The 27590-nt window shown below is 43.1% G+C and overlaps 1 protein-coding gene across 1 annotated transcript; it reads left to right on the top strand.

Moving 5' to 3' along the window:
* Positions 1–1541: 1541 nt before the first annotated feature.
* Positions 1542–26160, top strand: LOC311128820 (interleukin-1 receptor type 1-like; the record flags this gene model as incomplete). Its single annotated transcript, XM_084161051.1, has 10 exons — positions 1542–1602; positions 10287–10539; positions 10668–10848; positions 11995–12184; positions 17944–18006; positions 18177–18312; positions 22467–22618; positions 22825–22869; positions 24931–25104; positions 25357–26160. 10 exons carry the CDS (start codon positions 1542–1544, stop codon positions 25806–25808), a joined length of 1707 nt encoding a protein of 568 aa, XP_084017177.1. The 3' UTR covers positions 25809–26160.
* Positions 26161–27590: the final 1430 nt, after the last annotated feature.

Here is a 27590-nt window from a genome sequence, read left to right as displayed (position 1 = left end):
GTAGCTTTAATTATGCCTGCAGAAGAATATGAGCTCCTTAAAAGCCTATGCAAATCATAATGCGATGTCCCCAATGGGATAGTAACCACTTTAGTGCAATACGTAAATAATAATGTATTAGAATATGTGATGTGCAATAATATTAAATGGAAATGTAACATTGCAGTGTACAGAATTAACATGATCAACAGGAATTATACTTACTCTCACAGATGGCCAAAAATAACTATCTAAAAGCCACACCCCCTGAAAATAACCTATGGATTATATTAAAAAGACCAAGCTGCTTGGTCAACCCAAAAAGAAAGTGAATAAACACCCAAATGATGGTTAAATTGAACCATGTTTGGATAATCCAAAATATCCAACATGTTGGGTTATTCACGCAACCTGTCACATTATGCTGGCTTGCAGAATTATGTCTAATTCCGATAGAAATCCAGCCGGAATGGGGATATCCAACCTTCTGAATTTTATATCACCCGCAACCTGCATTCAGAATGACTGCCAGGATTGGGAAAACTTAAATAATATTATGAGACTACCTGAAGCATCTAAACTGGAACAACCATTTCAGTAACGGGTGCAATAAATACAAGTAACGTACCGAATTAGTTTAGAAAATGTATGACATTTATATTTGAGAAGCATAACATTAATTAATCAATTCAATTCAAAAACATAGATATTGAAACAAAAATTCCTAAAATCAACCTGAAATAGAGCACGCTTTGAAATATGATTATGATGGGCGTGGTTTTGTTTCAACTCTGGTTATTAACATTAACAATGAGTGTTAATTCAACATTTGTTTTGGTCAGTGTAGGCCCTTAACATTAGGCCATATGAAATACATATTGCATTGTGTTAAATAATAAACTATTAATGATAACATATTCGCTCAGGATCTCACTTGTTGAAGTCCCTAGGACAAAAAATGGATGAATGCAACAACCATGTCTCTGTCTCTAACAAATACAGTCATGGATAGTACTGTAACTCTACAATTCACTTGAAAGGCAAGGCACTCTGGGAAACAAATAATACAATAAAAAAAATATATATATATATTCTTATACCAAGCAGTGTGCTAATTGAACACTTTCCAGTGTCTATAGGGGTCCACACTTTCAGTGTTAATTTAACACTCAGTGCTGATTTAACACTGGATAATTTGCTGTGTAGCTCTGGGGTGTGTAAGGGATTCAGTGGATGGTCAGAAGAAAGCATGATACTTTTGTGTGTGAGATCATTTCGCTTGCTGAAGATTTTGGACAGTGTGATGTGACCCTTGATTCTGATAGTTTGTTTGAGCCTATTATGGCAATGCCTGACTAAAACTCACAAGTGATTCTGTGTGTCTCTTTGTTTCAGCTATGGCTGGCTATAGGGTGAATGCACCAATTTGTAAGTCGCTCTGGATAAGAGCGTCTGCTAAATGACGTAAATGTGCCCTTGAGCAAGGCACTTAACCCTAATTGCTCCTGTAAGTCGCTCTGGATAAGAGCGTCTGCTAAATGACTAAAATGTAAATGAGTCAGATGTTGCAGCTCTCACTCTTCTCACTCCTCTGTCTCACTGGCAGCGCCAAGGCAGTAGGAGGTAAGTAGCATGAACTTTACCAACAGAATTCATCAGCCATTAATTAATCAATCAATCAATCAATCATGTTACGAGGACAGCTAGAAGTACTGATTGAATTAAACTGTATCAATTTAATAGCTCTATAGGCAGAAACATAACCTTCACTTTGTCATGACTTAACTCTGACCTCTGGTGGGTGTTGATGGAATTATATCCTTTGATATAGCAACCCTGTAAATATCTGTGTGCATGTTTCTTGTTGTTCTGAAAGGTTTAGCACACAGCAAATTCTCCAGTGTTAAAAAAAAAATAGTTTTAAAGGTCCTGAACAGTCATTCTGAAAAGTACTTTTTCTCTCATGGCTAACTACCAGGAAGTTGAAAAAGACAGGCTGAGTGGGGGGTGAGCTTATATTAATTAGTTCGCCTTGACTGACAGCTCTTTGAAACGCCTATGTCAAGCAACTTGGATGCAGTGAGCAGTGTTGCAGTAAAATCATCTCAAGCAAATTTGGTGACACAAAAAGCAACTCAAACAACATTGAAATTGCATCAATGATGTCATTTTTATTTATTTATATATATATATATATATATATATATATATATATATATATATACACAGTGGGGAGAATAAGTATTTGATTGGCGATTTTGCAGGTTTTCCTACTTACAAAGCATGTAGAGGTCTGTAATTTTTATCATAGGTACACTTCAACTGTGAGAGACGGAATCTAAAACAAAAATCCAGAAAATCACATTGCATGACATAAGTATTTGATACATCAGAAAAGCAGAACTTAATATTTGGTACAGAAACCTTTGTTTGCAATTACAGAGATCATACATTTCCTGTAGGTCTTGACCAGGTTTGCACACACTGCATCAGGGATTTTGGCCCACTCCTCTATACAGACCTTCTCCAGATCCTTCAGGTTTCGGGGCTGTCGCTAGGCAATACAGACTTTCAGCTCCCTTCAAATATTTTCTATTGGGTTCAGGTCTGGAGACTGGCTAGGCCACTCCAGGACCTTGAGATGCTTCTTATGGAGCCACTCCTTAGTTGCCCTGGCTGTGTGTTTAGGGTCGTTGTCATGCTGGAAGACCCAGCCACGACCCTTCTTCAATGCTCTTACTGAGGGAAGGAGGTTGTTGGCCAAGATCTCGCGATACATGGCCCCATCCATCCTCCCCTCAATATGGTGCAGTCGTCCTGTCCACTTTGCAGAAAAGCATCCCCAAAGAATGATGTTTCCACCTCCATGCTTCACGGTTGGGATGGTGTTCTTGGGGTTGTACTCATCCTTCTTCTTCCTCCAAACACGGCGAGTGGAGTTTAGACCAAAAAGCTCTATTTTTGTCTCATCAGACCACATGACCTTCTCCCATTCCTCCTCTGGATCATCCAGATGGTCATTGGCAAACTTCAGACGGGCCTGGACATGCACTGGCTTGAGCAGGGGGACCTTGCGTGCGCTGCAGGATTTTAATCCATGACACGTAGTGTGTTACTAATGGTTTTCTTTGAGACTGTGGTCCCAGCTCTCTTCAGGTCATTGACCAGGTCCTGCCGTGTAGTTCTGGGCTGATCCCTCACCTTCCTCATTTATTTTATTTTTTATTTTTTTTATTTTATTTCACCTTTATTTAACCAGGTAAACCAGTTGAGAACAAGTTCTCATTTACAACTGCGACCTGGCCAAGATAAAGCAAAGCAGTGCGATAAAAACAACAACACAGAGTTACATATGGGGTAAAACAAAACAAAGTCAAAAATACAACAGAAATACAATTAATATACAGTGTGCAAATTTAGCAAGTTATGGAGGTAAGGCAATAAAATAGGCTATAGTGCAAAATAATTACAATTTAGTATTAACACTGGAATGATGTGCAAGAGATGATGTGCAAATAGAGATACTGGGGTACAAATGAGCAAAATAAATAACAATATAGGGATGAGGTAGTTGGGCGGGCTAATTTCAGATGGGCTGTGTACAGGTGCAGTGATCGGTAAGGTGCTCTGACAACTGATGCTTAAAGTTAGTGAGGGAGATAAGTGTCTCCAGCTTCAGAGATTTTTGCAATTTGTTCCAGTCATTGGCAGCAGAGAACTGGAAGGAATTGCGGCCAAAGGAGGTGTTGGCTTTGGGGATGACCAGTGAGATATACCCGCTGGAGCGCAGACTACGGGTGGGTGTTGCTATGGTGACCAATGAGCTAAGATAAGGCGGGGATTTGCCTAGCAGTGATTTATAGATGGCCTGGAGCCAGTGGGTTTGGCGACGAATATGTAGTGAGGACCAGCCAACAAGAGCGTACAGGTCACAGTGGTGGGTATTATATGGGGCTTTGGAGACAAAACGGATGGCACTGTGATAGACAACATCCAATTTGCTGAGTAGAGTGTTGGAGGCTATTTTGTAAATGACATCGCCGAAGTCAAGGATCAGTAGGATAGTCAGTTTTACGAGGGCATGTTTGGCAGCATGAGTGAAGGAGGCTTTGTTGCGAAATAGGAAACCGATTCTAGATTTAACTTTGGATTGGAGATTCTTAATGTGAGTCTGGAAGGAGAGTTTACAGTCTAACCAGACACCTAGATATTTGTAGTTGTCCACATACTCTAGGTCAGACCCGTCTAGAGTAGTGATTCTAGTCGGGTGGGCGGGTGCAAGCAGCGTTCGGTTGAAGAGCATGCATTTAGTTTTACTAGTGTTTAAGAGCAGTTGGAGGCTACTGAAGGAGTGTTGTATGGAATTGAAGCTCGTTTGGAGGTTTGTTAACACAGTGTCCAATGAAGGGCCAGATGTATACAAAATGGTCATTGATGCCCCACGAGGTGAGATCTTGCATGGAGCCCCAGACCGAGGGTGATTGACCGTCATCTTGAACTTCTTCCATTTTCTAATAATTGCGCCAACAGTTGTTGCCTTCTCACCAAGCTGCTTGCCTATTGTCCTGTAGCCCATCCCAGCCTTGTGCAGGTCTACAATTTTATCCCTGATGTCCTTACACAGCTCTCTGGTCTTGGCCATTGTGGAGAGGTTGGAGTCTGTTTGATTGAGTGTGTGGACAGGTGTCTTTTATACAGGTAACGAGTTCAAACAGGTGCAGTTAATACAGGTAATGAGTGGAGAACAGGAGGGCTTCTTAAAGAAAAACTAACAGGTCTGTGTGAGCTGGAATTCTTACTGGTTGGTAGGTGATCAAATACTTATGTCATGCAATAAAATGCAAATTAATTACTTAAAAATCATACAATGTGATTTTCTGGATTTTTGTTTTAGATTCCGTCTCTCACAGTTGAAGTGTACCTATGATAAAAATTACAGACCTCTACATGCTTTGTAAGTAGGAAAACCTGCAAAATCGGCAGTGTATCAAATACTTGTTCTCCCCACTGTGTATATATACACTGCTCAAGAAAATAAAGGGAACACTTAAACAACACAATGTAACTCCAAGTCAATCACACTTCTGTGAAATCAAACTATCCACTTAGGAAGCAACACTGATTGACAATAAATTTCACATGCTGTTGTGCAAATGGAATAGACAACAGGTGGAAATTATAGGCAATTAGCAAGACACCCCCAATAAAGGACTGGTTTTGCAGTTGGTGACCACAGACCACTTCTCAGTTCCTATGCTTCCTGGCTGATGTTTTGGTCACTTTTGAATGCTGGCGGTTCTCTCACTCTAGTGGTAGCATGAGACGGAGTCTACAACCCACACAAGTGGCTCAGGTAGTGCAGCTCATCCAGTATGGCACATCAATGCGAGCTGTGGCAAGAAGGTTTGCTGTGTCTGTCAGCGTAGTGTCCAGAGCATGGAGGCGCTACCAGGAGACAGGCCAGTACATCAGGAGACGTGGAGGAGGCCATAGGAGGGCAACAACCCAGCAGCAGGACTGCTACCGCCGCCTTTGTGCAAGGAGGAGCAGGAGGAGCACTGCCAGAGCCCTGCAAAATGACCTCCAGCAGGCCACAAATGTGCATGTGTCTGCTCAAACGGTCAGAAACAGACTCCATGAGGGTGGTATGAGGACCCGACGTCCACAGGTGGGGGTTGTGCTTACAGCCCAACACCGTGCAGGATGTTTGGCTTTTGCCAGAGAACACCAAGATTGGCAAATTCGCCACTGGCGCCCTGTGCTCTTCACAGATGAAAGCAGGTTCACACTGAGCACATGTGACAGACGTGACAGAGTCTGGATACGCCGTGGAGAACGTTCTGCTGCCTGCAACATCCTCCAGCATGACCGGTTTGGCGGTGGGTCAGTCATGGTGTGGGGTGGCATTTCTTTGGGGGGCCGCACAGCCCTCCATGTGCTCGCCAGAGGTAGCCTGACTGCCATTAGGTACCGAGATGAGATCCTCAGACCCCTTGTGAGACCATATGCTGGTGCGGTTGGCCCTGGGTTCCTCCTAATGCAAGACAATGCTAGACCTCATGTGGCTGGAGTGTGTCAGCAGTTCCTGCAAGAGGAAGGCATTGATGCTATGGACTGGCCCGCCTGTTCCCCAGACCTGAATCCAATTGAGCACATCTGGGACATAATGTCTCGCTCCATCCACCAACGCCACATTGCACCACAGACTGTCCAGGAGTTGGCGGATGCTTTAGTCCAGGTCTGGGAGGAGATCCCTCAGGAGACCATCCGCCACCTCATCAGGAGCATGCCCAGGCGTTGTAGGGAGGACATACAGGCATGTGGAGGCCACACACACTACTGAGCCTCATTTTGACTTGTTTTAAGGACATTACATCAAAGTTAGATCAGCCTGTAGTGTGGTTTTCCACTTTAATTTTGAGGGTGACTCTAAATACAGACCTCCATGGGTTGATAAATTTGATTTCCATTGATAATTTTTGTGTGCTTTTGTTGTCAGCACATTCAACTATGTAAAGAAAAAAGTATTTAATACGATTATTTCATTCATTCAGATCTAGGGTGTGTTATTTTAGTGTTCCCTTTATTTTTTTGAGCAGTGTATATATATATATACATCTCCCGTTTGGCATGTCTTTTGTGATGTGTTTCACAGCAGCACTGACGGATGTGTTGACATGACAACTGAGTCAGAGTTTTGAATGACCCTTCCCCCCCTTTTGTTCCATGCTGGATGAAGACCTCTCTAGCCAGTATCTAGCTAACACCAGACACAGATGAAATGGGAAACATATAAGAATATTTGCCATAGATTGATAGGGTAAACTTGTAATTATATTTGCTGACACCATTCAGTCACATTTTGGCGCCAGTAGAGTAGCTATCCAGCTGTATAAACCATGCCCCTCTGCAAACATGTCTTCTCCGATGTTGGTTAAAAGGCGGTACTTATTTAAATTAGGTAAGAGAATATCATGTTACAGTACCAGTGGTGTATTAAAATGAGAGTTAAGGTGATGTCACGTTGTCCCCTAAATAATGAATCCAAGTATTTGACATGGGGGAGGGGACCAGTAACTTTATGATCAAACTTTATCAATGTATAACTTATCATACTTTAGTCATCATACTTTGATCTGGTTTCCTTCAAATATCATCACATTTCATGAAAAACAACATTTTAACTATTCATGACCTTTAAATCAACACTGAAAGTGTTGTCTATGGACCCCATATAAACACCGGAACAGTGTTAAATTAATTTACAGATTAGTGTAAAGCCTTATTCAAATATTTCCCAGAGTGCCTTGCCTTTTGAGTAAATTGTAGAGTTATCACCAATGACTATATATGTTATTGACAGAGACATGGTTGATGTATTCATCCATTTTCGGTCCTATGGACTTCACCCAGTATTAGGTGAGATCCTAAGTGAATGTTATCATTAAAAATATATATGTTTAACACAATACCACACGTCATTTTGGGGGCCAAGTTTTACCCTTTTATAGGGGCCTGAAACTCATACATATCACTTTGAACCAAAACCACGTCATTATTATCATATTTCCCAGCATGCTCTATTGCAGGTTGATATTTCAGAATTGTTTGTTAAAATATCTATGTTTGTGCACGTACATTGATTGACTGATTAATCTTATGCTACACAAAGATAAATGACATACATTTTTCTAAACTAATCCAATCAGTTAGTTCAAATCAGGAAGTTGAAAAAGACAGGCAGTCATTCTGAATGCAGGTTTCAGGTAAATAATTATTCCAACTGTTGGATCTCCACCCACTGATTGGATTCCAATAGGAATTACATATCACCTTGCAAGCTAGCATAATGTGACTTGCAGGCCTGATATGGCGTGTAAACCATGGGTTTCAGGCCCTTGTGTTACACTCTCAGAATAAAAGGTTTACATTTGTGACTAAAGGGATACAAACACTTATTTGTCTTTGTGTAGCATAAGATTAATCAATCAATCAATGCACCTGCACAAATATAGATATTGAAACAAACAATTCTAAAAACAATCATCCTGCGATAGAGCAAGCTGGGAAATATAATAATGATGGGCATGGTTTTAGTTCAAAGTGACGTGTATGAGTTTCAGGCTCCTTTATTAGGTTAAAACTATGCCCACAAAATAAAGCCTTATGAAATAAATACAGTGCACTCGGAAACTATTCAGACCCCTTCACCTTTTCCACATTTTGTTACGTTACAGCCTTATTCTAAAATTGATTAAATGCACATTTTTCCTCATCAATCCACACACAATACCCCATAATGACAAAGCGAAAACAGGTTTTTAGAAATGTTTACTCAAAAAAAATAAACAAGTATTTACATAAATATTCAGACCCTTTGCTATGAGACTCGAAATTGAGCTCAGGTGCATGCTGTTTCCATTGATCATCCTTGAGATGTTTCTACAACTTGATTGGAGTCCACCTGTGGTAAATTCAATTGATTGGACATGATTTGGAAAGGCACACGCCTGTCCCACAGTTGACAGTGCATGTCAGGGCAAAAACCAAGCCATGAGGTCAAAGGAATTGTCCGTTGAGCTCCAAGAAAGGATTGTGTCGAGGCACAGATATGGAGAAGGGTACCAAAACCTTTCTGCAGCGTTGAAGGTCCCCAAGAACACAGTGGCCTCCATCATTCTTAAATGGAAGACGTTTGGAACCACCAATACTCTTACCAGAGCTTGCAGCCTTGCCAAACTGAGCAATCGGGGGAGAAAGTTCTTGGTTAGGGAGGTGACCAAGAACCTGATGGTCACTCTGACAGAGCTCCAGAGGTCCTCTATGGAGATGGGAGAACCTTCCAGAAGGACAACCATTTCTGCAGCACTCCACCAATCAGGCCTTTATGGTAGAGTGGCCAGACGGAAGCCACTCCTCAGTAAAAGGCACATGACAGCCCGCTTGGAGTTTGCCAAAAGGCACCTAAGGACTCTCAGACCATGAGAAACAAGATTCTCAGGTCTAATGAAACCAAGATTGAACTCTTTGGCCTGAATGCCAAGCGTCCCGTCTGGAGGAAACCAGGCAACACTCATCACCTGGCCAATACCATCCCTACGGTGAAGCATGGTGGTGGCAGCATCTTGATGTGGGGATGTTTTTAGGCGGCAGGGACTTATAGACTAGTCAGGATCGAAGGAAAGGTGAACGGAGCAAAGTACAGAGAGATCCTTGATGAAAACCTGCTCCAGAGCGCTCAGGACCTCAGACTGGGGCGAAGGTTCACCTTCCAACAGGACAACGACCCTAAGCACACAGCCAAAACAACGCAGGAGTGGCTTCGGGACAGGCCTCTGAATGTTCTTGAGTGGCCCAGCTAGAGCCCGGACATGAACCCGATCGAACATCTCTGGAGAGACTTGAAAATATCTTTGCAGTGATGCTCCCCATTCAACCTTACAGAGCTTGAGAAGATCTGCAGAGAAGAATGGGAGAAACTCCCCAAATACAGGTGTGCCAAGCTTGTGGCGCCATACCCAAGAAGACTCGAGGCTGTAATCGCTGCCAAAGGTGCTTCAACAAAGTACTGAGTAAAGGGTCTGAATATTTATGTAAATGTGGTATTTCAGTTTTTAATTGATTTGCAAAAAAAATGTAAAACCTGTTTTTGCTTTGTCAATATGGGGTATTTTGTGTAGATTGATAAGGAAAAAAACACATTTATTTAAGGCTGTAACGTAACAAAATGTGGAACAAGTGAAGGGGTCTGAATACTTTCCGAATGCACTGTATGGCATAGTGTTAAATATATATATTTTTTTTATGACAACATATTCACTTAGGATCTCACTTTTCGAAGTCCGTAGGACCAAAAATGGATGAATGCAACAACCATCTCTCTGTCACTAACAAATACAATGGTGGTAACTCTACAATTTGCTTGAAAGGCAAGGCACTGTGGGAATATTTGAAAAAGGCTTTACACTAATCAGTGTGTTAATTTAACACTGTTCTGGTGTCTATATGGGTCCACAGACTCAACACTTTCAGTATTGATTTAACACCATCAGTGTTCTTTTATTTAATTAATTTTTTGTGGAGAATTTGTTGTGAAGAGATATATTTTGAATGGACCATCTCTGTAAAAACTCTGTCTATGCATACTACATGACACGCGTAATAATTGCATAATTTCTTTGCCGTGCATCATTTCTCCAACGTGTTTTTCTTTAAGAGGTGGCCTCAATAAAAAAGATGGTGGTCCGCAAACAGTCCCTGTGCCGCATGTTTGTCTTTACTTTACTTTATATACTCTTTGTGTGCAGATCTCTGTGAGGACAAAGGACGAGAGGTTGAGCGGGTGTTTTCAGTTTCCGGTGATGCTGCCATGTTAACATCCACCCTGGTGGACCTCAATATGTCTGACTACCGCAGCATCCCCTATAACATCTCATGGTATGACCCAAGGACTGGGAGAGAGCTGACCAGGGAGACAAGAAAGACTCTGCCGCGGGGAAAGACACTGTGGATTTTTAACATCGCGATGGAGGATGCTGGAAACTATGAGTGTGTTGTGAGGTAGGGGCAATACTTTTGTCTGCTGTGTGTGTGTGTGTGTGTGTGTGTGTGTGTGTGTGTGTGTGTGTGTGTGTGTGTGTGTGTGTGTGTGTGTGCTGTAAATCTTTTCTGTTACCTTTGATAAACAGACTACCCTCCCAGTGCTATAAGAAACCGGCCTTACTGATTGTGAACCACACCAACCCAGAAGAATGCGGTCGACCAGAAAAGGCCCACCAGGTCCTGACCAACAAAGCCACCGGTTTTCTGAACTGCCCATTGAGTGACCATATCAGGGAAGTGGACAATTACTCCATTCAGTGGTACAAGGTGAGTCCTATGGGGTAAACAGACAGTGCAGTGCAATGGGAGAGTGTTGAGAGGGAACGCCTGACAGCAGGGGTGGACTGGCCATGCCGGATGGGCTGGTACATATTTAGCCCAATGGGATTGTCATTTATTTACATTATTTTTACATAATTATAATTATCTGGCTAATAACCAAATTAGTTCACCCAAAGTTCACCCAAATTACAATGACATTGGTTTCCTTACCCTGTAGGCCAGTCTATGGACAAGGTATAACAACAACGTGCTTTGGTTTGGTTTCCCTTGCACTGTTGTCACATGGAAGCATTTTGGCATTTGTGGCACAAATCTCATTCAAGTCATTTGACCGATATTGGCATTTGTCGCGCATCAGTATGAAACATTTATGCACTCACTAACTGTAAGTCGCTCTGGATAAGAGCGTCTGCTAAATGACTAAAACGTAAAATGTAATCATGTTCAAATCAATTTGAGATACATTTGGACATGATGTAGTCCCCTGTAGCTCAGTTGGTAGAGCATGGCGCTTGCAACGCCAGGGTTGTGGGTTCGTTTCCCACGGGGGGCCAGTATGAAAATGTATGCACTCACTAACTGTAAGTCACTCTGGATAAGAGCATCTGCTAAATGACTAAAATGTAAAAAATTTAAATGTAATAACGGGGTCCACAGTGACAAAAATGGGCCTTTTGGGGGCCTCAAGGAAAGAAAATGGGCCAATGTCGGGTCCTCAAGGGAAAAATGGTCTGGTGTGTCAGAAATGCCATGGCGGATTTCTGGTCCCAGTCTGCCCCTGCCTGACAGTGCTGGAAAGCCTGTTTGAACTCTTTCTTTTCAGTCATTCAGTCTGTCTCTATGTATTCTTAATTTGTGTTTAAAACTATAGGAATGTGGGGTTATTACTACTAGTGACTACATTTGAACAATGTTCCATCAGATACGGTATATACTCTTGACATTGTTCATTGCTCTCACACATTGTACTGCATTGAATAGTTCTGAGAGTAGGTATTCTAAGGTAAGACATTATCACAACTTATCTGTAATTGTGTATTCATTTTGTTTTATTAGCCATATTCCATTACTATGATATTCCATTCCATTACCACTACCTTTCAGTGTGGATTTCTACTTTAAACCTTTCAGGGCTGTGAACCCATTGTGAAAGATGACCCATTGTGGAACAGGTTTAGCTATGTCAATAACAGTGTTACGGAGTTACTCCGAGAAGAAGCGGTCATTCCTGAGGACCATGCGTTCTACACCTGCACCATGACCTTTAACTTGGAAGGGCTCAGCGGCAGGATCTCAGAGACCATCAACGGTATGGTGGACGGTGAGTTTTGTTGGCACAGCTCATAAAGGTTGTCCCTAACCACAGATTATTACCATATACCCCCAATCCTTACCACAGCCATTACAGAGATACAGTGCCTTCAGAAAGTATTCACACCCGTTGACTTTCTCCACATCTTGTTGTGTTACATAGTGGGATTAAAAGGGATTTAATAGTCATTTTTTGTTAACAATCTACACAAAATACCCTGTAATGTCAAAGTGTAAGAAAAAGTCTAACATTAAAAAAAGAAAAAAATAGAAAAATAGAACACTAATATATCTGATTACATAAGTATTCAACTCCCTGAGTCAATATATGTTAGAATCACCTTTGGCAGAGATTACAGCTGTGAGTATTTCTGGGTAAGTGTCTAAGAGCTTTCCACACCTGGATTGTGCAACATTTCCCCATTATTCTTTTCAAAATTCTTCAAGGTCTGTCAAGTTGGTTGTTGATCATTGCTAGACAACCATTTTCAGGTCTTGCCATAGATTTTCAAGCAGATTTAAGTCTAAACTGTAACTCGGCCACTCAGGAACATTCACTGTATTCTTCGTAAGCAACTTCAGTGTAGATTTGGCCTTGTGTTTAAGGTTATTGACCTGCTGAATGGTGAATTCATCTCCCAGTACCTGGTGGAAAGCAGACGGAACCAGGTTTTCCTCCCTGGTCTTCGTTGTTGAATCTGTGTTTGAAATTCACTGCTTGACTTAGGGACCTTACATATAATTGTACTGTATGTGTGGGGTACAGACATGAGGTAGTCATTCAAAAATCATTTGAAACACTGTTATTGCACACAGAGTGTCACGATCGTCAAAAGGAGCGGACCAAGGTGCAGCGTGGAATGCGAACATACTTTATTTATATTCACCACACGAACAAAAACAACAAAACGATACGTGAAGTCCTTGGTAACAAACACAAACCAACACGGAACAAGATCCCACAAAACACAACTGCCAAACGTCTGCCTAAGTATGGGTCCCAATCAGAGACAACAAGCAACAGCTGATTCTCGTTGCCTCTGATTGAGAACCACCCCGGCCATCACAGAAACACATGAACTAGATACTGAAATAATGAACACAAAACATAGACTCTACACACCCTGGCTCAACATAAAAGAGTCCCTAGAGCCAGGGCGTGACAGTACCCCCCCCCCCCCCCTGACTTGGTGCGGGGAGCAGGAACGGGCCGGACCGGGCTGAAGACGCGCACCCCTGGCTTGGTGCGGGGAGCAGGAACGGGCCGGGCCGGGCTGACGAAGCGCACCACTGACTTGGTGCGGGGAGCAGGAATGGGCCGGGCCGGGCTGGCGACGCGCACCATAGGCTTGGTGCGGGGAGCAGGAACAGGTCGGACCGGGCTGGCGACGCGCACCATAGGCTTAGTGCGAGGGGCAGGAACAGGCCGGGCCGGGCTGGCAACGCGCACCATTGGCTTGGTGCGGGGAGCAGGAACGGGCCGGGCCGGGCTGACGACGCGCACCACTGACTTGGTGCGGGGAGCAGGAATGGGCCGGGCCGGGCTGGCGACACGCACCACAGTCTTGGTACGAGGGGCAGGAACAGGCCGGACCGGGCTGTGGAGACGGACTGGAGGTCTGGAACGAAGAGCTGACACAACCCGTCCTGGCTGAATGCCTATCTTAACACACTCTGTGTGAGGCATCAGCACAGGACGTACAGGGCTGTGTACACGTACTGGCACAACAGCACGTGACACTGGCGCAGGATATCCGGGACCGAGGAGTGGTACTGGAGGCCACGAGCGTTGAGCCGGCACACTCCGTCCTGGCTGCATGCCCACCTTAGCACGACACGTGCGTGGTGCTCGCACAGGACGTACCGGACTGTACGCAGCTCCGCATATCTCGGAACCTGCCCAGTCTCACGCTGCCTAGCCTGAGTACGGGGAGTTGGCTCTGCTCTACCTCTAGGCTCCGCCAACCTCCCTTCCGGCCCCCCAAACCCGGTGGCCTACTCTCCTAATCCCCAACCTCGCCCTGTAGCTGCCTCCAGCAGCTCCGTTGTCCATGCCGTGTGCCCCCCCCTAAAAATGTATTGGGGTTGCCTCTTGCGTGTCCGACGTCGGCCCGGTTGGCGCCGCTGCTCCTCTCTACGGCGCGCCTCCACCGTCTCCTCCCACGGACGGCGATCCATACCGGCCTGGATCTCCTCCCAAGTCCAGGACCCTTTCCCGTCCAATATCTCCTCCCAAGTCCAGGCTGTCTGCTCCTGGACACGCTGCTTGGTCCTGTTATGGTGGGATTTTCTGTCACGATCGTCAAAAGGAGCGGACCAAGGCGCAGCGTGGAAGGCAATCATACTTTATTTATATTCACCACACGAACAAAAACAACAAAACGATACGTGAAGTCCTTGGTAACAAACACAAACCAACACGGAACAAGATCCCACAAAACACAACTGCCAAACGGCTGCCTAAGTATGGTTCCCAATCAGAGACAACAAGCAACAGCTGATTCTCGTTGCCTCTGATTGAGAACCACCCCGGCCAACACAGAAACACATGAACTAGATACTGAAACAATGAACACAAAACATAGACTCTACACACCCTGGCTCAACATAAAAGAGTCCCTAGAGCCAGGGCGTGACACAGAGTGAGTCCATGCAACTTATAATGTGACTTGTTACAGTTTTTCTCAGTCGCTTTGGTGCATTTTTCACATCATCCCTAACATGTGCAAAATAATAAGTGCATTTCTCAGAACAATTTGTACAAACTGCAATATACAATAGATATGTTTCTAAAGCTAGTCAGTCACTAAAAATCCTTAGTACATCTCTCAAAAGTAAATATTCATGCCAATGATCATGTCAGTGTCATCAGAATGATAAGTCATTGAGTCATTGTTCACGAACAAGGTTGTCAAAATGTTTAGGCATGTTGTCAATGGAACTGTGTACTTTGACAGTATTACCTGATGTAAACTTAGGCTACAGTTTGGATGACAGTTACTGTATTGAAAATGCACAAGGCTGCACTTCTATGGCATATATCAATTTCAACAGTACTATTTACATATTACTGTATGTGGGTTATTGATTGAAAGAGACTGGACAACCCAAGGGGCACAAAGGAAAAAAAACTAAATTAGAAAGAAACACAGGAAACCACCCCTAAGGCACAACTTTGCCCACAGCACTGTTCTAGTGCTGTCTCTACACATCCAGACGTTCCTGTCTGTCAGCCCACATATTCTCATCCACATCACACCGGATATTTTCCCTTCCAATGCAACGTGGAAAGAATCTTTTGGAATGCCTTATCCATCCTCTGCAGGCGTCTACTGTGGTGTCCTCACATGCTGCATCCATTGCAGCCAGCAGGGTCATCTGTGTGTGTGGCTGACGATCGTACACCTTCCACCTCCATGCTGAAAAGAACTCCTCAATTGGGTTAAGGAATGGTGAATAAGGTGGGAGGAATTCTATGAGCATCCTCGGGTGGGTCACAAACCATTGCCTTATGATGTTTGATCGATGGAAACTCACATTATCACAAATGACCACATACTTTGGCAAATCCTCTCTAAACAGACCCCTCTCATCATCAGGGATGAGAGCCCTGTAGAGAGTCTCTAAAAAGTTGAGTAGATGCTGGGTGTTGTATGGCCCTAAAAGGGGGATATGGGTTAGGACACCATGCTCCGAAATAGCAGCACACATGGTGATATTTCCTCCCCGTTGGCCTGGCAAATCCACAGTAGCTCTGTGACCGATGATATTCCGACCCCGCCTTCTGCATTTGGTCAGTTTGAAGCCAGCCTCATCCACGTATACAAAGTTGTGAGAGGGTTCACTTGATTCCAACTTCATTATACGCTATATCCCAGAACACACAGTTGAATTTGTTTTGGTAAGGAAGAGTGACATAAAATGTACATATATTGCATGTTCCTTCCACAGCAATGGAAATGTGTGCAGTTTATGCTTACTGTACTATGTAACACTATAAAATGTTGCTGTAAAGTAGTTACATAGATATATGTTTTACCTGTACATACTGGTACCGTAGCTCCTTAACTCTGTCCTCATTCCTTTGGAATGGTACACGGTACAGCTGTTTCATACTCATCTGGTTTCTATGCAGCACCCTGTCGATGGTTGAGATGCTAACCGTATGGATGTTTTCAAAGACATCGTTGTCTTCTATAATGGTCCTTTGTATTTCCCTGAGTCTCATGGCATTGTTTGCTCGGACCATGGTGAAAATAGCCTCCTCCTGTTGAGGTGTGAAAAGGCGTCCTCTGCCACCGGTTTGAGGTAATCTTGCAGTCCTATGTGTGGAAAAATGCAGTGATGCATCGCACACTTTCACATAGACAAAAACTATGCGAACACACATTTTACTGTAAAACATACAGGTGGGTGCATGTAAGGTGCAGTATGTATCTGTATAGAGTATATTTCTGTATGCTGTGAAATACAAGTGGACTACTGTAATATGAAGCATTGTAGGAAGTATACAGTATACTGCTTATATACAGTAACAGTGCACTGTACATTGGTGGACATACCTGTTCTCTCTTCGAAACGTTTGTACTATTGAGGACACGGTTGATCTCCCAATATTCGGCTGCACCCTTCGACCCGCCTCAGCCATTGTAAGGCCATGATTGACAACATGGTCTACAATAGTGGCCCTTATGTCATCAGATATGCGCCTATGTCCTCTTCTGCCTCTTCCTCTGTTTTGCCTTCCACCACGCATCCTTGCTCCTCTTCTTCCTCCTCTTGGCTGTTGACCCTGTTCGTTTCCTGGTCCATCCATTATTGGAAAATTGCAACTCTGTGTTGTGGTCTGTCTATATATGCTTGCCAATTGATTCTTCATGAGATGCACCTTTGAGCAATTTAGACAACTGGTTGATTGTTGGTTGAACTAACACTTTACATTCCTTCATGAGTGAGGGTTAATTTCACCTGCACGATTCAGCAATTTACGTTTTTGTACAAAAGGTCTAATAGAAATGTGTAAAACTATGCTTGACAGTTTATGACAAATAGTTCAACAATTTTGCATGTAATGGCTTATGCAAGGAACTAATGCCTAGATGTTTTGAGGGGTAAGACTATTCAACAGAGAACCATCTACTATATTTTGATCAACATGACATGAGCAATTGAAAATGTGGAAAAAAGCTGACACTTGTACATTATCAATTGCAATATGTACAAAAGCAATTGCAATTTGTTCAAAGGAATAAGAAATTGCTTTAATGATGTGCACAAGTGACTAGATGATTTGGAATTTGTACAAGTAGTATCAAGAATTGCACTTTTGATCTAAGAAATGCACCAAAGCGACTGAGAAAAACTGTAAGCAACATTTTACTCCTGAACTTGTTTAGGCCTGCCATTACTAAGGCATTGAATACTTCTTGACTCAAGACATTTCATCATTTTTAATTAATTTGTAAACATTTCTAAAAACATTCCACTTTGACATTATGGGGTATTGTGTGTAGGCCATTGATACAAAAATCTAAATTGCATCAATTTCAAATTCAAGCTGTAACACAACAAAACGTGGAAAAAGTCAAGGTGTGTGAATACTTTCTGAAGGCACCGTATATGACCCTGAATCAGAGGTTATGAGTTCATAGAGGCTGCTTTGAAACTTTGCTCTTTGAGAGCTTAGAAAGGGTTGTTTTCTATAGGGTCAGGTGACTGAATATTTCTGTGTCTTTCTATGATGTTTATGAATCATTGTCATAATTTCAGTGCAGTATTGCCTGGAGCCCAAAGTGGTTGAACCTGCCAATGAGATCATCAAAGCAGATCTGGGTGAGTAAACCACTAGAGAACGTGTGTGTGTGTTTGTGTGTGTGTTTGTGTGTGTGTTTGTGTGTGTGTGTGTGTGTGTGTGTGTGTGTGCGCGTGCGTGCGTGCGTGCGTGAGTTTATTATTTATTTTCATTCATGATCCAAATAAAGAATTCAATGTTTGCCCCCTAGGTTCTTCCTTCAGTAAGATGTGTCGGGTGTTTGTGCCGAGTGTGGGGAATAAATGTTGCACGGATTTGAATTGGAAAGCTAGCAATAACTCCATTTCCAAAATTGTCTCAGAGCGCATCTTTCAGGAATCACAAAGGTAGGTTGAGACAACACAACAGTATCGCAATACACACTGTAAGAATTCTACAAATGTGTTGCTTTTTAACCATTTTCATGTAGACTTGATTGTGTTTTTTTTTCACCTTTATTTAACCAGGTAAACCAGTTGAGAACAAGTTCTCATTTACAACTGCGACCTGGCCAAGATAAAGCAAAGCAGTGCGATAAAAACAACAACACAGAGTTACATATGGGGTAAAACAAAACAAAGTCAAAAATACAACAGAAATAAATACATATACAGTGTGTGCAAATGTAGCAAGTTATGGAGGTAAGGCAATAAATAGGCTATAGTGCAAAATAATTACAATTAGTATTAACACTGGAATGATAGATGTGCAAGAGATGATGTGCAAATAGAGATACTGGGGTACAAATGAGCAAAATAAATAACAATATAGGGATGAGGTAGTTGGGCGGGCTAATTTCAGATGGGTTGTGTACAGGTGCAGTGATCGGTAAGGTGCTCTGACAACTGATGCTTAAAGTTAGTGAGGGAGATAAGTGTGTTTTGGATCATTGTCTTGCTGCATGACCCAGCTGCGCTTCAGCTTCAGCTCACAGACGGATGGCATGACATTCTCCTGTAGAATTCTCTGATACAGAGCAGAATTCATGGTTCCTTCTATTAAGTCAAGTCGTCCAGGTCCTGAGGCAGCAAAGCATCCCCAAACCATCACAATACCACCACCATGCTTGACTTACAGTATGAGGTTCTTACTGTGTAATGCAGTGTTTGCTTTTCGCCAGACATAATGGGACCCATCTCATCCAAAAAGTTGACTCAAGTTTGCCAAAAAGCACCTGAATCATCAAGACTCTTTGAAGAATGTTCTATGGACAGATGAGTCAAAAGTATAACTTTTTGGACGACATGGGTCCCATTACGTTCTACAGGAGAATGTAAGGCCATCTGTCTGTGAGCTGAAGCTGAAGCACAGCTGGGTCATGCAGCAAGACAATGATCCAAAACACATATTCAAGTTTACTTGAAAATGGTTAAAAAGCAACACATTTGAAGTTTTGTAATTTACTAGTCAAAGTCCAGACCTAATTCCAATTGAGATGTTGTGGTAGGACTTGAAACTAGCAGTTCATGCTTGAAAACCCAAAAATGTTGCATGCAAGAGTGGGCCAAATTCCTCCACAGTGATGTGAGAGACTGATCAACAACTACAGGAAGCATTTGGTTGCAGTCATTGCAGCTAAAGGTGGCACAACCAGTTATTGAGTGTAAGGGGGCAGTTACTTTTTCACACTTGCATAACTTTGTTAATTAAATAAATAAAATAAGTATAATTTTTGGGTTTGTTATTTGTACACTCAGGTTCCTTTATCTAATATTAGGTTTTGGTTGAAGATCTGATAACATTCAGTATAAAAAATATGCAAAAATAGAGAAAATCAGAAAGGAGAAAATACTTTTTCACGGCACTGTATATGCCTGTATTCTGTGTCATCCAGATGGATGTTCTACTGTATAGTATCTAAACTGTTGGTATCGTATCAGGTATACCACTGAGATTAAGATAGGCTCCATATACCTTAATACATAGTGCTTGCTTTGAAACTTTGGAACTTCACAAAATCAAATCAAATCACATTTTATTTGTCACATGCGTCGAATACAACAGGTGTAGACCTTACCGTGAAATGCTTACTTACAAGCCCTTAACCAACAATGCAGTTCAAGAAATAGAGTTAAGAAAATATTTACTAAATAAAATAAAGTAAAAAATCAAATAAAAAGTAACAATAAAATAACAATAACGAGGCTAAATACAGGGTGTACCAGTACCAGGTCAATCAGCGGGGGTACAGGTTAGTCGAAGTAATTTGTACATGTAGGTAGGGGTAAAGTGACTATGCATAGATAATAAACAGCGAGTAGCAGCAGTGTAAAAACAAAGGGAGGGCGGGGTGTCAATGTAGATAGTCCAGGTGGCCATTTGATTAATGTTGACACAAAGGAACTTGAAACTCTCGACCAGCTCCACTACAGCCCTGTCGATGTGAATAGGAGCGTGTTTGGCCCTCCTTTTCCTGTAGTCCACGATAGCTCCTTTGTCTTGATCACGTTGAGGGAGAGGTTGTTGTCCTGGCACCACACTGCCAGGTCTCTGACCTCCTCCCTTTAGGCTGTCTCATCGTTGTCGGTGATCAGGCCTACCACTGTTGTGTCGTCAGCAAACTTAATGATGGTGTTGGAGTCGTGCTTGGCCACGCAGTCATGGGTGAACAGGGAGTACAGGAGGGGACTAAGCATGCACCCCTGAGGGGCCCCAGTGTTGAGGATCAGCTTGGCAGATGTGTTGTTGCCTACCCTTACCACCTGGGGGCGGCCCGTCAGGAAGTCCAAGATCCAGTTGCAGAGGGAGGTGTTTAGTCCCAGGGTCCTTAGCTTAGTGATGAACTTTGTAGGCACTATGGTGTTGAACGCTGAACTGTAGTCAATGAACAGCATTCTCACATAGGTGTTCCTTTTGTCCAGGTGGGAAAGGGCAGTGTGGAGTGCGATTGAGATTGCGTCATCTGTTGATCCATGGGGGCGGTATGCAAATTGGAGTGGGTCTAGGGTTTCCGGGATGATGGTGTTGATGTGAGCCATGACCAGCCTTTCAAAGAACTTCATGGCTACCGACGTGCTACGGGACGGTAGTCATTTAGGCAGGTTACCTTCGCTTTTCTGGGCACAGGGACTATGGTGGCCTGCTTGAAACATGTAGGTGTTACAGACTTGCTCAGGGAAAGGTTGAAAATGTCAGTGAAGACACTTGCCAGTTTGTCCATGCAGGATCTGAGTACACGTCCTGGTAATCCGTCTGGCCCCGCGGCCTTGTGAATGTTGACCTGTTTAAAGGCTACGGAGAGCGTGATCACACAGTCGTCTGGAACAGCTGGTGCTCTCATGCATGCTTCAGTGTTGCTTGCCCCGAAGCGAGAATAAAAGGCATTTAGCCCATCTAATAGGCTCGCGTCACTGGGCAGCTCGCTGCTGGGTTTCCCTTTGTAATCCGTAATAGTTTGCAAGCCCTGCCACATCTGACGAGTATCAGAGCCGGTGTAGTAGGATTCAATCCTAGTCCTGTATTGACGCTTTGCCTGTTTGATGGTTAGTCTGATGGCATAGCGGGATTTCTTCCAGTCTGTGCTAGCAAAACAGTGACAGCCAGTGACTGATGTGGTGTACTCCTCAATGCCATCGGAAGAATCCCGGAAGACATTCCAGTCTGTGCTAGCAAAATAGTCCTGTAGCTTAGCATCTGCTTCATCTGACCACTTTTTTATTGACAGAGTCACTGGTGCTTCCTGCTTTAGTTTTTGCTTGAAAGCAGGAATCAGCAGGATAGAATTATGGTCAGATTTGCCAAATGGAGGGCGAAGGAGAGCTTTGTATGCGTCACTGTGTGTGGAGTAAATGTGGTCTAGGGTTTTTTTTCCCTCTGGTTGCAGATGTGATATGCTGGTAGAAATGAGGTAAAATGGATTTAAGTTTGCCTGCATTAAAGTTCCTGGCCACTAGGAGCGCCGCTTCTGTCCTGCCGATGCACGGAAATCCAGCCAACTGTATATTATCCGTGTCGTCGTTCAGCCACGACTTGGTGAAACATAAGCTATTACAGTTATTAATGTCCCGTTGGTAGGATAGTCTAGAACGGAGCTCATCCAGTTTATTCTCCAGTGATTGCACGTTGGCCAATAGAACGGAAGGTAGAGGCGGGTTCCCCACTCGCCGAATAATTCTCACAAGGCACCCGATCTCCGCCCCCTGTACCTCTGTCTTTTCTTCACACGAATGACGGGATTTGGGCCTGGTCTCGGAGAAACAGTATATCCCTTCTGTAAGACTCATTAAATAAAAAAATCTTTGTGCAGTTCGAGGTGAATAATCACTGTTCTGATATCCAGAAACTATTTTCGGTCATAAGAGACGGTAGCAGCAACATTATGTACAAAAAAGGTTACAAACAATGGAAAAAACCACACAAAATAGCACAGTTGGTTAGGAGCCTGTAAAACGGCACCCATCCCCTCAGGCGCCAATAACAGTGTATGTTATGTTAACTGTTGCCATGATGGTTTGATTGTGCGTTCACAAGGGGGAACTTGTCTGTCTCCCCCCCAGAGCAGGGAGTGGAGAGAAGAAGAGGAGGAGGGTGTATGGTTGGAGCGTCATTTGAATTTCTTGATGGTGGAAGAGGAAGACTTTTACATCAACTACACGTGTTTGGTTTCCAGTGAAAGAGGCATTTCTTTAGCCTTCTTCATACTACAGCCTACAGGTTAGACAATACTGTCTGGAGGATAACATAAAGGTGTTTCAAAAGAGATCACACACATATTATCCTGTCCCTTTACCCTTGTTTTGATAGTGTTTTATAACAACTGCAACCTCACCACTTTTGAAAAAACTGTTATAAATGCTATCTTCTCTCTTTTTCTGCACAGATCCAAACTACCTGCTCCCTATTGGGGTACTACTGACCAGTGCTGTCGCTCAGGAGGATGTTCCCGCTTCTCTACACAAACACAGGTACGCAATGAGAGACACTTTACCGCACATATACTGCGCAAGCACACTCATGGAAACATTAATAGAAACATGCCTGAGCGCGCACACGCAGACATGCACACACTCATGCACACACACACACTATCTGCAGACTCATTGCATACTGTGCTTTCACGAAATGGAAACTCGCACTAACATAAATATACATTCCTACACCAGATACAGACAGAAATGCACATACAGCATGTCTCCCCACAAACCCCCAGGCCCACACTTAAACCCACACACACACGCATGTTGCATTGCTTGTGTTAGGTTCTGAACAAACTGAGTAAAAACTCAAATGGACAACTAGAAAAAGCTCAAACAAAGTTTATTCACCCACTGGGTCATACAGCTGCAAAGACAAAGATGTTTACACAATCACATATATTTATACCTTCCTACTAGGCGGAGTCAACCCCTTGCATATCTAGACAGCCAATACATCTCTGTTGCTAGTCAGGAACGTATTTGGTTCCTCTCATTGGTGTAGCCTCCTGCTAGAACCTTCATGGGCATGGAAATATACAGTTGAAGTTGGAAGTTTACATACAGTTATTAAAACTTGTTTTTCAACCACTCCACAAATTTCTTTTTAACAAACTATAGTTTTGGCAAGTCGGTTAGGACATCTACTTTGTGCATGACACAAGTAATTTTTCCAACAATTGTTTACAGACAGATTATTTCACATATAATTCACAGCAATTCCAGTGGGTCAGAAGTCTACATACACTAAGTTGACTGTGCCTTTAAAGTTGGCTTGCAAGCTGAAGAACACCATCCCAACTGTGAAGCACGGGGGTGGCAGCATCATGCTGTGAGGGTGCTTTGCTGCAGGAGGGACTGGTGCACTTCACAAAGTAGATAGCATCATGAGGAAGGAAAATTATGTGAATGTATTGAAGCAACATCTTAAGACATCAGTCAGGAAGTTTAAGCTTGGTCGCAAATGGGTCTTCCAAATGGACAATGACCCCAAGCATACTTCCAAAGTTGTGGCAAAATGGCTTAAGGACAACAACGTCAAGGAATTGGAGTGGCCACCACAAAGCCCTGACCTCAATCCTATAGAACATTATGGGCAGAACTGAAAAAGCGTGTGCGAGCAAGGAGGCCTCTTACACCAGCTCTGTCAGGAGGAATGGACCAAAAGTCATCCAACTTATTGTGGGAAGCTTGTGGAAGGCTACCCGAAACGTTTGACCCAAGTTAAACAATTTAAAGGCAATGCTACCAAATACGAATTGAGTGTATGTAAACTTCTGACCCACTGGGAATGTGATGAAATAAATAAAAGCTGAATAAATCATTCTCTTTACTATTATTCTGACATTTCACATTCTTAAAATAAAGTGGTGATCCTAACTGACCTAAGACAGGGAATTTTTACTAGGATTAAATGTCAGGAATTGTGAAAAACTGAGTTTAAATGTATTTGGCTAAGGGGTATGTAAACTTCCGACTTCAACTGTATGTGTGTGACAGGACTGACTGTTCCTCCTCACTTCATCTGACCTGACCTCGGGCCGAATTCCTCACTCCTCCCTACTCCACGGCTGTCCTACCTTAGCAGTGACTGAAACCAGACTGTTGCCCTTTGCCTCTCTCCATAGGGTACATGAGATTTAAGAATAACATTTTCCAACAGAATGTAAGCTCTGCACTCCCCTTTCTCACTCAGTAACTTTCCATACACCCGGTTCTAATATGGTAACATGAATAAGTATATTCCAAGCTAGAATCCAACACTTGTTTCCCACTCCCCACCTGACCACAAGTAAAATCAGTAGCAAGTGTAGCAATGTATTGTAGCACATCCCACAGCTATGCAAGCACAGCATTTTCCATGACTCAGAGGAAACAGAGAGGAAGTTTGATACAAGGCACTAAATAGGCCATGTAACCATAAAACACAAGCAACTATGGTGTCATAAATAACCAAGCCTCCTCTGTTAGGCAGGTTTGTGGAGGCTTTTGCTCTAGCCCAGCACTAACACATCTATTTTGTTTTACCTGTCCCTATCCTGCATGTGGCAGACTCTGATGGGAAGTTGTATGATGCGTACGTGGCATACCCCCGTCTGTTTGGGGATGGGGGCGGAGCCTGTGGGGAGGCAGAGATGTTTGCCCTCCACATGTTGCCCCAGGTTCTGGAGGGGAGGTGTGGCTACAGGCTGTTCATACTGGGCCGGGACAGCCTACCAGGGGAAGGTATGACATCTCAGCTCGACCCTGAGGCTCCAGGTTCCAGAAGACTAAGTTAGCCTTGGCATTAGTACATAAGTAGCATGATGATGAAATATGTGAAACCTTTCTGAAACCATTTCAATGGTAGAACAATGTTTTAATAACAATTTTCCCTGCTCCCTGACCCCCTCTTCTCCTCCCTCCTCCCTTTCCCCCACTTCTCCTCCCTCCTCTCTCCTCCCTTTCCCCCTCTTCTCCTCCCTCCTCCCTCTCTAGCCATAGTAGATGCAGTGGAGGAGAGCATGCTGGCAAGCCGGCGTCTCCTCCTGGTCTACTCTGGCTCTACGTTCTGCAGTGGAAGCCACAGTGACAGCAGCAGTGGTGTCCTGGAGGCCTGGCAGATTTTCGAGAGGCAGACGGCCATGCACCGTGCCCTGTTGGAGGGCTCCCTTAAGGTGGTCCTTGTGGAGCTGGAGGAGGTCTCCCCCACACAGCTGACCCTCTTCCCCGAGTCGGTGCGCCACCTCCGGGAGCGCCAGGGCGCCGTCTGCTGGTGGAAGAGTAGCAGAGGGTTGAGGTGTGGGAGGTGGGGAGAAGAGGAGGAGGTGGAGGAGAAGAGAGGGAAGCTGGCTTCGTCCCCTCTCTCCTCACCCTCTCTTTCCTTGTCCACACGCTTCTGGAAGGAACTGAGGTATTATATGCCAGTGAGGGGCACGAGGACGAGGTGACCAGAGAAGAACAGCCTGATGAAGTTGTGATGGGATGGATGGGCTTTGGAGAGGACAGTGTTAGACATAACGAGGAAATCTGTTGAATGAAAGGACTTCTGGTACCTGACTCTCTCAACACATTTTCATGAAAAATTATTGAATCAGACTTTGGAGGACTGATCTTCTGGGGTGAGATTGATTTGAGGTGGGAAAATGCACAGTAAACAGTGTATTCATTCTGAACATATTGGCAGAGCCACTCACACACACACGCACGCACACACACACACACACACACACACACACACACACAATTTACCACCATGTTGTACATACACACCACATCTGTGAAAGAGCTTTAATAAAGAGTGCCCAGTACATTCTATACAATGTATTTGTTGTCTTTGTTTGTCTACTTTCTAAAAAATCCCTCCAAAATGTTCCTTTATTTATTCAGGATTGTTGATATAATGTTTTTATTCGATTTGTTAATCATACATTGAGATAAACTATAAGTGTTTAAACTAATATTTATGAACGCAGTTATTAATTAATAGGCCAAAGTATTTATGAACAGCTTTCTGACATTTGATATTAAAATGTTTTATAAGTGGTGAGCTGGCTATTAACAAATACCTTATATTATTTATTAAAGCACATTCCAGAAGGTGGTTGCTTGCTAGCTCTTTTGTTTTGGCTAGCTTACATACAGATAGGACTATTGCTGTGACTGGTAACCTGCTTTACTGTAATCCAATATGATAATAAAATAATACATTTAATCTCTACGGGATTGGTGTCCCGTATACGGGATGGTTGAGCTAACGTGCGCTAATGGGATTAGCATGGCTGTTGTAAGTAACAGCAACTTTCCAGGACATACACATGTCTTATATGGGCGGAAAGCTTAAATTCCTGTTAATCTAACTGCACTGTCCAATTTACAGTAGCTATTACAGTGTAAAAATACCATGCTATTGTTTGAGGAGAGTGCATAACAACAAAAAACATATCATGTCAACTGGTTTGATACATTCACCTCTGAAGGTAAATACTGTACTTACATTCAGTAATCTTGCTCTGATTTGTCATCCTAAGGGTCCCAGAGATCAAATGTAGCATAGTTTTGTTTGATAAAATCCATTTTTATATTCAAATGTAGGAACTGGGTTCTACAGTTTGAACCCTTGGTGTCTCTGGCTCCACACCCACCCCGCCTGGCCATCTAGATGTGTGAAAGTTAGTGTATAAGCTAATGATCCATCATGTATGACATTCCTGGGAGTGTGTTAACTTACATTTTGTATTACCATATCATTTTTGTATGTTCTCTATAGTTATGTACTTGAAAATGTATCAATTGACCAATTCAGCACATTTGGGCAGACTTGATACAAAATAGTCCAGTATTGCAATGCTTCACTGGATCAATCTAAAACTTTGCGCACACACTGCTGCCATCTAGTGGCCAAAAGCTAAATTGCGCCTAAACTGCAATGTTATATTGTAGCTTTTCTCTTGCATTTCAAAGATGATGGAACCAAAAAAATAAAAAAAGAAGGCCGTTCTATGTTTTATTGTTTGTATTATCTTTTACCAGATCTAATGTGTTATATTCTTCTACATTAATTTCAAATTTAAAAAAACGTCAAAGTGTTTCCTTTCGAATGGTATCAATAATATGCATATCCTTGCTCCAGGTACAGAGCTACAGGCAGTTAGATTTGGGTATGTCATTTTAGGCGAAAATGGGAAGAAATGGTCAGAGATTAAAATAAAGTGTGGTTGGGGCTGTAGTGG

This window comes from Coregonus lavaretus (assembly GCF_964263955.1).
Source record: "Coregonus lavaretus genome assembly, chromosome: 5".
Lineage (NCBI taxonomy): Eukaryota > Metazoa > Chordata > Actinopteri > Salmoniformes > Salmonidae > Coregonus > Coregonus lavaretus.
This window is presented reverse-complemented; position numbering and strand designations above follow the sequence as displayed.